The sequence below is a fragment of the Anser brachyrhynchus genome (genome assembly GCF_964034855.1).
Source record: "Anser brachyrhynchus genome assembly, contig: SCAFFOLD_187, whole genome shotgun sequence".
NCBI classification, from domain to species: domain Eukaryota; kingdom Metazoa; phylum Chordata; class Aves; order Anseriformes; family Anatidae; genus Anser; species Anser brachyrhynchus.
The window spans coordinates 65,664-78,780 of NW_027663572.1; the positions used below are offsets into that span (position 1 = coordinate 65,664).

Genomic DNA, 13,117 nt, shown 5'->3' on the forward strand with positions numbered 1-13,117 from the left:
GGTCAACAGCAGCAGAAGCTTGTGTGCTGAACAGAGTTGTGTGTTGTTTGGAAGCTTTGAGTTCCACTCTGGTTTTTTTGTTTGTTTCTTTGTTTCTTTGTGGGTTTTTGGTGGCTTTTATTTTTTTCAGGGGCGGGGGGGGGGGGGGAGTTGCGGAGTAATTTTGAACATTTCTGTGGGATTTGACAAATCAAATTTAAAAGTTAATGTTCATTTTATAGTTCATGTTCAAACAGGATGGTTAACTGTCTTGTTTGTCTCACAGAGGGTCCAACACCTGTGACCAGTAGCAGTGCATCTGCATTTTCTGCTCCTTCTGGAGAATTTCTGGATTTAGACAAATTCAAGAAGCCCGAAGGAAGCTGGGATTGGGAGACCTGCTTGGTTCAAAACAAAGCAGAGGCCACGAAGTGTGTAGCCTGTGAAAGTGCAAAGCCAAGCACCAAAGCAGAGCTCAGAGGTAATACTTAATGATTAAAACGAGGATGCATATTCTGTGATTTATTTTTTGGTTTGCTCTGATTTTTTTTATTTTCTTACCTGTTAAGCACAATTATTTTTTCCTTTGAGGTGTGGCAAAATTATTCGTTTTTCCTGTAGGAATATTGCCTAGATAACATCTGTTTCCACACTTTTCCCCAAGAATAAGTTTATCCTTTTTAGAGAAAAGCTTTCATTAATGACGTGCTTGTTCTTTACATGCCCTACACGTTGTTCATTTGGAGTTCAGACTAAAAACATGATCTTTCAAAGAAGTTCGTATACTTTTTAAAGCCAGGTGGTGGGCAGAAAACACAGTTGTGAAAAGTTTTATGTAGAGAGGAAGCATGGGGTTTTCTTGTTTGTTTTACTGTTTGGTGGGTTGTTTGTTAAACAGTTTTGACTGGAAAGATCAGGACTAGAATGTAGTTCAAACCTTCACGTACTGCAGATACACCGTGGGTTACGGACTTGACATTCACTTATTTCTGCAGGTTTTGGTGCTGCGGCTGCGTCCACAAAATGCTGCCTTGCCATCATTTACATTCGGTGTTCACTCAGAGTGTTCAGGTGCAGAGTCTGCAGCTGCCTCACAGTTTATTTTGGGAAGGACAGAAGAGAAGCAGTACTTGCAAACCAGTACTTCAGGTAAACAGAGTATCTTTTGTCTTCACTTGTGCGCTTATGTCCATCAAGTAAGACCTCTGAAACCATACTAGAAAAAATCTGCGGGATTTGATATGTTCATGTACTAGAGCTTTAGAAAAAGTTTAATTCCTATATGCAGCATGTCTTCTGTCCTGGTTATTGATACGTACGCAATTAGTAGCAATCCCTTTTTTGATCTCAACACTAGGTTTAGACAAAAAATTGCGACACCTTAAGGAACCTGTCCTGCATCTCATACAAGCACAGAAGTTGTAGTGTCTCAATGCTAGCAGTACAGTTGGTGGTAAAATCTTTAGTAGGGTGAAATAGAGGCCTCACACTTTTCAGAGAAAAAAAGAGATGAGAGAGAGTATCTTATTCCCACGTACTTGCAACTATGCTGCAGAGTGTACTGCTGTTACTCTAGTGCTACAAAGGTCCAAAAATCACTGAACAGTTATTAGCCAGTTTTGTATTCCTTTAATTTGTTGAAAGACTGCAGTAGAGGATTGAAGTTTTTATTGAGGATCACTGTGTGGAAAAATTCTGATTGTTAAATGTCATTTGTATGACTTAAGAACCACATTTTAGAGTACAGAATTCAGTATTAATTCCAGAAGGGGTAAGGGGAAGGACATTAGCTAGTAATCCCGAACAAAAGCAGTGTATAGAGCTATACTGATTTTAATCGCAGTATTCTTACAGTTGGTCTGTTACTGAACAGATATGTTTTGGGGAGATATGGTGGCCAGGGAGGCGTGTGTGTTTGTGTGCTTCCTCTTCTAGTTAAGGTTCTGGGGTTTGGTTTAGTCAGGAAAATTCGATGAGGCACCTTGTGTAAAAGGAAATGTTAACCAGCATTTTTCAACACAGTGTAGTCCCTTAAAAGTGTCATAGATGAAAAGAGGCCATAACCGCTGGGGGAAAAAGTTAGTGGGAAACTGAGAGCAGGATCACATTCAGTAGTGAGAGAGCAGCAGCCTAGGGAAAGCTGATGAATGACTGTAACAGATAGTTCTATTTTAAGTGTAAAACAACACTCAGTACTTTATAATGGTGGTCTTACCAGAGGGTTCTTCTCCATGGCTCCTAAAAGCACGTCTTGAAGGCATTCGAGTGCAGTGAACTTAAGCTGTAAGAGTTGGGCTGGTAAGCTTGGCCTGATTTGAAGCTGTAGGCACGGGGCTATAATTTCTGAACAGGCTACAAAAGAAACTGTACCACTGTGCTTTTCAGTGCTCCGTTTAGCAAAGCCATCAAATTGTTGCAGGCAATTGATGTTGTTCTTCTAAGAGCACCTGAAAGATATTTTTGTTTGAAGAGTTCAGAGGTACCGGTTAATACTGGTTCAGATAATTACAGCCAGCTCTTGGTGTTTGTGACCAATAAAGTTTGTGGCTCCAAAAGGAGTGGGTTAGTGCTAACTGATTAACTGCTGTATATGCAGAAATATGGAATCTGATTACTTACGCAGAGAGCACTTAAAATGTATTGTTTTGCTGGCTCTCAGTGAGTTGCATCTTAATGCTACCAAGGAATAAGCTTTTTGCTTCTGGCCCAAGTTTTTTAATTTGGTGAAAGCCTTTTCTGTGCACGTGCACATGCCAGAGAGGTTGCTTAAGTAATAGAAGCTATAGTAGCTGCTATCTTCTGTTTTTTGTAGAAGACAGAAATTGAATTCATTAGCTTTGTAACTGTTATGCATACTAGAATTGGTTTTCTCCCTTTTGAAAATAGTAGAGGGTATGCCTATGTCAGATTTGGTGAGCAAGGTGATCAGATGAGGGCACTGCAAGACTGCCAGAACGCACCAGGCCTGGGGGGAAAAGGAATCCGGCTGAGCATAGGAATTTCTAAAAGGTAACCAAGGAGTTGTGCATTGATACAATTATTCTAAATAATCAGATTCTTGTAGCTCTGCCTTTGGAAAGTCTGTGGCCCTTGCTCTAGTGGCTGTACACAGGATGCAGTCTACAAAACCAGAAATGCAGAAGTCCTATGTTTTGACTCCCTGGATTCATCAACCTGCTTCAGGATGGCTGGGGGAATCCAACTGTTAAGTCTAGCCAGACAGCGCAACTTGGGCTTAGCTGCCATTGTAACCAGCCTTGTTTCTCAACAGCAGCAAAGCTGAATGCATTGGAAAATATTTTCAGGTTTGGGCCTGCATAAGGTAGAAGGGACAAGAAGTGGTTTTATATGCTAGGGAGTTCTTGTTCTTAGAGCTTTCCCTCTAGTTTGAGAGAAGCACATAACTAGTTTTACAGTGGGTTGACAGGAAAGAAGTGGGGGGAAAAATGGGAACGCAGGGAGAAAGCCAAAGGCGTTATTACTAGAACAGGTTTAGAATGCTATTCTTTGCTTTTCATGAGCTTAGGGCAATGGGGAGTTTAAAGCTTAGCACTTCCTGAGAGGGTTTCTTACTCTACCGGCTCAGTTCTATCACTTATTTAAGGCAATTCAGGTCTCTGAACGGTTAAAGAATTGACACCAAATTTGATGAACTTTGATCCAGGATACTGACAAAACAGGACTTCATATAAACAATTTCAGTATGTTCATGAGGTTAGCTTGTGTGTTCTGTTAAATAGTAAAAAATGACACTTCTGTTTCTGTTTACCTAGCATAATTCTGCAAATGTTGCCTCCTTCTGCTTTAGAATGGAAATGCTCTTCTCCAAGAGAGCACTGTCCAAACTTCTTTGCCAAAATTTTTTGATTAAATTAATATTGTTTTATTTTGAAAACAAGAATAAGCCACAAACATGTTTTCTTGCTTCGGCTATCCAGAAGAACGTCAACAGTATTTTCAGATTTTCCTTCCCTACACAACTGTATGTAGGAAGAGTGCAGTTGGAAGCAGAAGACCTAAGATGATGTATCTTCTGTTTGTTTACTACAGTAACAAGACAATGGATTACCTCTTTATTAGAACTTGTGTAGCTTTGCAGTATTGAAACAAATGTAGGTATTAAAATACACATCAGTAATACGTTTCTGAATGGCTGAGTACCGTGCTCTCTTAGCATTGAAATACCCAGCCATTGGATTAGTTTGTCCCTCATGTTTGCTGAGTTTGGAAGCTATTTCAGAATGCCTTCAGCTTGTATTCTTCCCCAAAAGCATAGAACTCACTTCTCTGCATCCCCAATTCAAGTGAGAGAAACTGGGCACTGCAGACACAGGAGGTCTGCCTGTACAGAATCAGTGAAGACAAGTCTAAACAGCGGATTTTTTTGAATATGCAGCTGGGTTATCTGAATGTTCTTTATGCAGTGTACCTCAGTTTTAGTACAGATAGCACTTGTCTTGGTTCTTGTCATTAGTCTGAAGCTGCCCCTGAGAAAATCTTGAAAGGGAAAGTAGTGAAAGCTAATCAGCTGGCCCTTTCTTCTTAAGAACCAGCGTATTTTGTAATTCTCCCACTAATAATAAGGCGTCATGCTGGAGAATCGCGATTGTGTTGTTAAGCAAGACTGACTTCACCTGAGCGGTATAGTTGGCAGCTGTTGAATGTTTAATGGACTTTAAACAAACAAAAAAACTGAGCAGGTGGAGGTAGACATGGCAAACTGACAGGCAGCGTGAGATGCTTCTTTGAAATGGATAATCTGACTCCATTCACTTCTTTCTGGAAATAAGATCTAGTAATTAACCAAACAAAAGATAGAAGGGTTAAGACTGCATCTTTAAAGCAGCTGTGCTTGATAAATGTCTCTGGTCTTAAATCAATCTTTAGCAAAGCACAGAGACTTAGCAGCAGCTTGCTTATGCCAACGCTAAAAATACTTGATGTGTACAGGTAACCATGTCAAGGCTCTGGAGTTAATCCATGAGAACAATTCCTTCTGGTATTGGCAAAGGTGAGGATGCTTGCTTCTATAGAAATGAGGTTTTGAGCTGTGACTTAAGCTGTCACTTAGGTGACTGTTTAGGAAAGCTTCCTTTTAAGCTTTGAAGTATGTAAGCTAACAAATTGTTTAAGTTCAGAACTGGGTTTACAGTTTCTTGTTCTCTGACTGTATGCAACTCCTCATGTTTCAGACTGAAAGCAGAATTGCAGCGGTACCAGTCATACAACTATAATGATTATTACCAAGATTACCAGAACTACTATTCGCAGAGGAGTTACGATGCTTACGCTGACTACAACTACAGCTCCTATGCTCCCTATGACAGCATGCAAGCTGTTGGAGACTGCTCTTTAGGAGATTCTTTAATGGCTCCAGCTGTTTTTGAGGTAAAGATAGTGCACGCTTGCTGTAAAGAAAATATTTCACAGATAATATGTTGTACAGATTTGTGTGAATCAGCAAAAAGAATCCGAAGTTGAAAACATGCTTTCTGCTTAGTGTGAAGTTAAAAGAGCAGATTCCATTCAGAGGTGTTTGTATTTAAGTGCTTAAATAGTAAATCCATAGAATTAGTGATTTATACACCATTATTTGTTCACGCATACCAAAGAATTGTTTTGACAGCATAATTGCGTACGCTTCTTCTGTTCCTGTTCTTCTGATTTGCTTTGCTTAAAGCAAATTAAACAGTTGTTGTAAGTGGTCTTATCGTGGTCAATGTATTAGTTGTGACCTCCGGAAGTCCCTTCCAACCTGTACTGTAATATTGGCTTTCTTCTTAAAATAAATAGATAAAATGCCATCTATCCTTGTAGTTGTAGGAAGAAGGAATGGGTTGAGACTGCAGCACTTTGAATCTGTGATGCTTTCTGAAATGAGTTATGATTAAACTTAGCCTTTTCTGTCTTTCAGGAATCTTCAGTTATGACTGCAATCGGTGATGACCTAATTACTGACGGTAATAAGGGTTCTATCATTGTCACTTGAGTTTAGCCATCCTTGTGCCTTTTAACAATACAAGCCAACCTCTACTGGATGAAGAACATCTTGAAAATTCAGCTGAGGTCAAACCTCTGTGGGGTTGATCTGCAATCAGCTGGGGTTTTAAAGCTGATACAGCATACACTGACCGCATCAAGTAAAACGGGACACTGTCAATGCTTCGCAGCAGGTTTCTTGTACCTGTGCCTTCATTCCCATTTGAAAATGGTCTAAGACAGAATTTTGTTCTTTGTATTGGTTCCGCTAAACAGATTTTGTATTAGAAACTCAGTAATATGCAAAAGCTTTGTTCTCCACCCTGAGGTAAAAGCTTATGTTGCAGATTCCAAAAGGAGGATTCAGCTTGCACTTACAAATACGGTACAAAACATATTTGTGTCCTGGAAGGTTTGCAAAGTTCCTCACGTGGAGGCATTTTGTGTTAGTGTTTAGAAACTATCCTATGTAACGTGTATTGCCGTAGAAGTGAATTAAATGACTCTTGGGAGGGTTTCATGGCTGATTATCCTTAAACGTTATCTTTACTATCTTAAACATTGTCTTTGTCTTTATCTTGAAAGACAATTCTAGTCCCAGCCTTCTAATATACAAATTCCCAAAAGTTGGAGCTGTGAGGCTCAAAATTTTAGAGGACTAAATACCTCACTAAAATTAGTAGATCTAATAGCTTATTACACTTAGCTTAAAATACATTTTGTTAGCCATTTCACATGAAGTTTTTTTGTGCGCATGCCTCAGATTTGATACTTGGACTTACCAGGCTTTTATTTTCAGATCCACAGCTCTACTTGGATGTTGATGAAATGAACAGACAATTCACGGAGACAAGCGAAGAACTCTACGATTCACTCATGAATTGTCACTGGCAACCTCTGGATACGGTCACTTCTGAAATCCCCTCTGCTATTTAAGTGTCTTCTAGAGCATGACCGTTAGGACCAAAGTGCTAAAACTACATTTCTTCTACATTATTCTAGCTCATAAGTTTTAAAGCACAATGATAGGTTGGGGTTTTTTTGCTATGCTTTTGACAGTTTCTGTAATCTTTTTGTTCATCACTCTCTTCTTGGAGCATCATGAAGTCATGTAAATATTCGAGAAATGTAAAGAGGTAAATGGGGTCTTATCTTAAAGATAAGACTTGCCTGTGTAAATAAAAAATTTGTTTCTGCAAACCTGCCAGCAAGGGATTTTACTTGTACCTGTGTGCAGCACGTTCTCTTCCGGCTTATGGAATTTAACAAGGTAGTAAGGGTATTTCATCTGTCTTTATTTTTATATGGGCATTAGGACACAAGCAAAATCTAGCTTCCCCTTGTTTTCCTGGTTCCTTAGGTAAGCGACAAGCCAAGCCTTTCATGTGCTTGCTTAGACTGGAAGTATGTATGGGAGACACTCACAGGCCTTGCTATGGAAACACCTGTGCCCACTTTTTCCTGCAGGCTGCTGGCTCTAACTGTACTACTGATACATGCTAGGTCAGCTAAAATTGGCTTATAAATAGGGTATGTTAAGCATATGGAAGTGTAGACTTCAACTGCCATAGCTACAAACATCCCGTGGAATGAGGATGATGTCTGCTGGCACTCTCTGCATCAGCATTCAGTTTTCCCTTGCCCTTCTTACTGTTAGACTTCTCAGCTGACGCTTTACAGCGAAGAAATTGCTACAACATAATCCGTGTTCTTAAACCTAAAAAAAAAAAATCTTGGAGAAAACAACTTGCTGGTTTTCCCTCCTTGCTGGCAAGGAGAAAAATAGTCCACCAGGAACAACAAAAAAATCCTAGTAACAGCTCCTTAAGTTATACCCTCTGCTACCCTCTCTGATTGCTCTGGTCTTCCTTCATTCGTGGTAATGAAGTTTTTAAAGCTCTGGTAGAAGGATGACAGCACTCAAGTCAAAGGAGATGAGAGCAATGAGGAAAGCTTTGCTTTAAGCTAGAGCAGTCTTGCGAGTTGCTGCCTTTATGCTGTTCTTATCTTGAAGGGTACAGAGTCTTTTCCAGTCATAGGGACTCCATAACCCTATGAGTATGGAGAAATAGTTGCTAATTAACAGTGTGTATAATAAGTAAGTGAGGCTGGAAACAAAAGAATATTCCTCCAAGAAAAAAAAGGAAGCAGAAATTACTGTACTTAATAGCTGGGGAAGCTGTTAAAGCTAGTTGACACAGTTCTGGTACTGCCGTGTGTGTTTTGGGGGCAACATAAACCATAATTGCTGTGATGGCAGGTAAGAATCCAATTCTTTTTTATGGCTTAGTGTAGTCAGTGAAAGCAGTGGTCCTAAGCTGCATGCTGTTCTTAAATGTAATGCAAATTCTCTTTTGTGACTCCTCAGTACTTCCAGGTTACTTGTAGCTGATCACCAGCAACTGCTTCTGTTAGCTATTAGCTGTTGGGTTTTTGCTAGGAATACTTTCAGTCCTGAATTGAAATGATGACATCCTGAAACAGAAGAGGCTCTTGGAGTATTGTAGGAAGCACATTCTTCCTGGTTCTAGTGCAGGTGTACACGTAGGAGGAGACAGAAGGCAAACAACCTCACATAGGTGGAGGGGGTGAGGTGGCATCACAGTTAGAGCTGTTGCAGTTAACTCTTCCCAAAGCATGAAAGCAACGTGGCTGGGAACAGGGATTTGTTGGGTTGCTTCTTTGTGTGAGCCAGGGAGTCTTTTGAGGGGCAGATTAATAAGAATATGACACAAGGTAGAGGTGGAATAGATGAAGCAAAGAATCTGGGTGGGAAAAGGGTTGCTTGTACGTGTCTATGGAATTGTTTCAGGGGACTGAGCTGGGGCAAATTCAAGATAATAGATGCAGCCTCCTTGAATTTGGATGGCAGTGCTGAAGCTTCAAAACCTTACAAGGTTTGATGCCACTTCAATTGCAGTGCATAGCTGTGGTACTTGAGCTCAGAAGTGCAAACTGCACAGGATTTTTTTATCTATTTTCTTCAATGTGAGCAGCAAAACATCTTCCAGGAATGTGCCTGGGTGCTACGCTGCTTTGACACGGCTTGCTTTGCATCACCAAACACAGTAGTTAGGTTGCATCGAGTACTTTGTGGAAACATTCATTGTGTTGTCACCCAGAAATGGGATGCTACAGATATGTGTTGGCCCGGCAGTATCAGTGCTGGTTTTTGGCCTTTGAGAGGTTGGTCCATAACATGTGACCTGTGTAACGAGAGGCCCACATAGATTGGTGACTTCATTAAGTCTGATGCTGTGGTGGTGTGTGACCCAAGGCCCTGAACGTCAGAAAATCAGGCTGTGGCCACCTATTTTATGCAGACTTTGCCTATTAACAAGGTCTCTACACTGTACGTTAGAGACGTGCGCCTCCTTTTCCGGACTAGATAGCGAAAATACCAGTTTTGTAGTTCAGTGAATGAGATTGGTTGGGCTGTTTGTTCTCCAGAGCTGAAAAATGTTGGGAGTGTATTCTCTTGGAGTCCACAGAAATGAAAATGATGAGAGGAAGAGAACGTTGGTTGCAGCCCGCGTGCTGCTGTTATAAAGTAGTTCTCTGATGTCTTTTTCCCTCTGCTGAGACTTATCAGCCTATCGTCCTTTCCTGTTAGGAGCGCATACCTGGCTTGGGATGGTGTGCGCAGGGCAGATTCTTTACCGTAAGAGCACAGTGAATGCCAGACTTCTTCCTGTACTGCCGTGTTAACCGTGAGTCACAAATTCAGGAAGCAGTGATTGCATCGGAACTGCTAGAATGCTTTGCGGAGTCTTTTTACTGGGTAAACTTCACAGCTGCAGTTACAACTTCCAGCCTGTGTTAGCTGAACACATCGTACTGGTGCCCGCCATCAGTTTGACAAAGATGGGATTGCAGTAGGAACTTGCTTTTTTCCTTCTTTTTAATTAAACAAGTCTTTGAAGCAACTTTTCCAACACCGCCATACTTCACTTCTTCCAGTTATTTTCTGTTTTACTTAGCTGAAATGTTTTTTTTTCTTCCAAGCTTGAGGAAGTTTTCTACAAGAATGTCCCGTAATGATTTCATAAACTCTTTTCGTTGTACCTAGCTGCAACAGAGAATGCTTTTATTCAAAAACCTGCTGGTTTTCTTTTCCAAGAAGTAGTGGGGTTTTTCCTATCTCTTCACTGATGGGAAAGGCTGTAGGACAGTAGCTTGAGGGGCTGCTAATGCTGTCATCAGTGAGCCGGGAAAAGGCAGGAGTCCGAAACGGGTAAAAAGTACTTAAAAGGATACCAAAAGAGTAAACGGTACTTAAGCCGTGGATGTTTCTTTTTGCAGGGATGCTCTGGACCAACCGCTTCTTTCTAGCGCTACCTCAAAGTAACTTGCAGATAGAACTCACAGGGAAGGTTGATCAAATGGTGATGATCGCTGTCATTCTGCTGGACACGCAGATACTTGCCTTTCGTTTTGGCTCATTTTTAATACCAATTAACTTCAGTGCCTCGCGTTAATAGACACCGTTTGACTGCATCGGCAAATGTTTCTGAGTCGTGAGTGTCGTTAAAGGCCTGTCACCTGTTGTGGTTTAACCCGGCTGGCAGCTAAACACCACACAGCCGTTCGCTCACCCTCCCCCCTCCCTCTCTGGGATGGGGGAGAGAAACGGGAAAGTGAAGCCGGTGAGTTGAGATAAAGACAGTTTATTAAGACAGGAATATAATAATAACAATAATAGTAATAATAGTGATAATGGTAATAGTATTAATAATAATAATGTGTAAGAAAACAAGTGATGCACAATGCAATTGCTCACCACCCGCTGACCGATGCCCAGCCTATCCCCTAGCAGCCGGCCCCCCACCCCAGCCAGCCACCCCTATGTATTGTTTAGCATGACGCCAGATGGTATGGAATACCCCTTTGGCCAGTTTGGGTCAGCTGTCCTGGGTCTGTCCCCTCCCAGCTCCTGCTGCACCCCCAGCCTGCTCGCTGGCAGGACAGAGCGAGAAGCCGAAAAGTCCTTGGCCTGGTGTAAACACTGCTCTGCAACAATTAAAACATCAGCATGTTATCAGCGCTCTTCTCATCCTAATCCAAAACATAGCACCCTACCAGCTACTATGAGGGAAAATTAACTCTGTCCTAACTGGAACCAGGACAAACTGCTTCAGCACTTTTGATCTTTTACAAACTCAGCTAAATTATTTAAGTTCTACTTTGGGCACCGTGTTCCTTCATCAGCCAGGATTTTGTGGATAGAGTTGAGTCTTCTTATCACGCGAGGCCAATAAAACAACTGAGTAATTTAAACCTTTGTGGCTGCTCCCACCCCCAACACTTTCCCATTCCCATGACGACTTCTCATCCCCCAAATGACTTCTCACCCCCAGGTCTCACTCGGGGACCCACCACCCGCAGCCGCTCCCCATCAGGAGCAGACATCCCCAAACCAATTGGCGACGCGGGCAGCGGCAGAGGGCTGCGTTCAGCCCCCACCCCCCCCCCACCCCCCCCCCCGCTGACCGATGCAGGAAATAAGTGCAGGCAGAGGCTTTGCAGGGTGGAACAGTTTGTAATTTATTCCCGGGGTAATTAATTGTGGCTGCCACCCCCAGCCCGTCCCCAGGTGAGGCCCGGCCGCCTGCTCAGGCGGGGGGCCCGGCCTGCCGGCCCGTGCGGTCTCCGGCCCCCGGCTCCTCCTGCCTGACCCTATGCAGCCAGGACGTGTCCCCGACGTCGTCGTCCTGCTGGGACCTTGGCAGTCTGCGCCCCACCTGCCCCGCGTGCCAGGAGAAGCTCCTGACGAGCTCTCCTGCCATGGAGGGGCTGCGCTCCCTGCGCCGGGGCGAGACGCTGCGGGAGCGGTAGCTGGAGGGGCTCGTCTGGCGCTGCTGCTGCTGCTGCCGCTGCCCCAGCCGTGCGTTGCGCTGGAACCTCCTGCGTGGTCGTCGGGCCAGGCGCACGATGCCAATGATGTGCCCGCGGCCTATTGCCGAGGCAATAGGGTGACATCACCAGGGTCTCGGGGTGCCCCTGTTGGCAGCACTGACAGAGATCACCTGACTGTTGCGAGAAAATGCTGATGTGAGATGGCTGCTCCATGCTGACAGAAGCCAAGCAAGGAGAGCGGTATTAGGCTAATTAAGAAAAGCCATCTCGGAAGAGACCGAACCCAAGAGTGGGCCAAGGAGTGGGCCCTAAGGTATCAAGAATAAAGTGTCACTTCAAATACGTTCAAATACGTGAGACTCCCATCAAGTCAGTGCTTGATGGGCACCCCGAGACCCTGGTGATGTCACCCTATTGCCTCACAAGAGGTGGCTGGCTATAAATGCCCTGAGCGGCGCGCCTGCGGCCAGTCCAGCTGGCGGTATCGAAAGCTCGAGGTCCTAAGGCTGGAAGGAAAGAGAGAGGCGGAGGTGTGCCGAGAGGCACACGCGAAGCCATTGCTGTTGCACCCGAGCCATCGAGGTCCTTCGGTAATGTTCTCAAATCTATAGACATCTATCTGCCTCATCTGTCCTAAGCGCGGTCTTGCCATGTATAACCTACCACAAGCAGATTTGCCATTCTAACGGCAATGTCTGCAATCCATACACAGAACAGTTACCGCTACAGTACTCTAGACAATTGGTTGAACCTAGAAAGCTGATGTCTCTTTGCTGCTGCAATGTTTTCTTCCTGCTCCTATCTGCAGTAGTCCTGCTGGTGTCACGCCAAGCGTCGAGATCCAGACAGCGACACGCAAGGCATCGAGGTCCTGCCGGCGACCCGGGGGGTGCTGAAGACCCCAGGCTGCTGCTAAGTGCCTGGCACCAGGGCAGCCTCCCCCAGACGAAAACCAGCTCCACGTTGCGGCGGCCACAGGCATCATGAGCTGGCGGCCACGGCGGCAGCCAGAGGAGGCCCCCGAGGAGGAGACGTGCCCCATCTGTTTGGAGCGCATGTCCAGCGCGGCTCGCATCGACCCCTGCAGGCACATCTTCTGCCTGGAGTGTGTCCACGTCTGGGCTGCCGAAAGAGACACCTGCCCGCTGTGCCGCGGGCACATCATTGGCATCGTGCGCCTGGCCCGACGACCACGCAGGAGGTTCCAGCGCAACGCACGGCTGGGGCAGCGGCAGCAGCAGCAGCAGCGCCAGACGAGCCCCTCCAGCTACCGCTCCCGCAGCGTCTCGCCCCGGCGCAGGGA

At 44.2% G+C, this 13,117-nt stretch overlaps 2 protein-coding genes across 2 annotated transcripts in view; both read left to right on the forward strand.

The window, feature by feature from the left end:
* Positions 1–13,117, forward strand: part of LOC308187237 (uncharacterized protein) — an 80,567-nt gene that overhangs the window by 11,603 nt on the left and 55,847 nt on the right. The gene's annotated exons all lie outside the window — the stretch shown is intronic.
* Positions 141–5,865, forward strand: LOC308187240 (uncharacterized protein). The gene is made up of 3 exons (XM_080609406.1): positions 141–460; positions 975–1,128; positions 5,172–5,865. The coding sequence occupies exons 1-3, from the start codon at positions 238–240 to the stop codon at positions 5,458–5,460; spliced, it is 666 nt and encodes a 221-aa protein (XP_080465532.1). The 5' UTR covers positions 141–237; the 3' UTR covers positions 5,461–5,865.

What these genes read in the sequence shown, in the direction of transcription:
- LOC308187240 (XM_080609406.1), top strand. Translation starts at nt 238, where the DNA reads ATGGTTAACTGTCTTGTTTGTCTCACAGAGGGTCCAACACCTGTGACC. An exon ending in CACCAAAGCAGAGCTCAGAG is followed by an intron (nt 461 to 974) that starts GTAATACTTAAT and finishes TTATTTCTGCAG; the next exon opens with GTTTTGGTGCTGCGGCTGCG. An exon ending in CTTGCAAACCAGTACTTCAG is followed by an intron (nt 1,129 to 5,171) that starts GTAAACAGAGTA and finishes CTCATGTTTCAG; the next exon opens with ACTGAAAGCAGAATTGCAGC.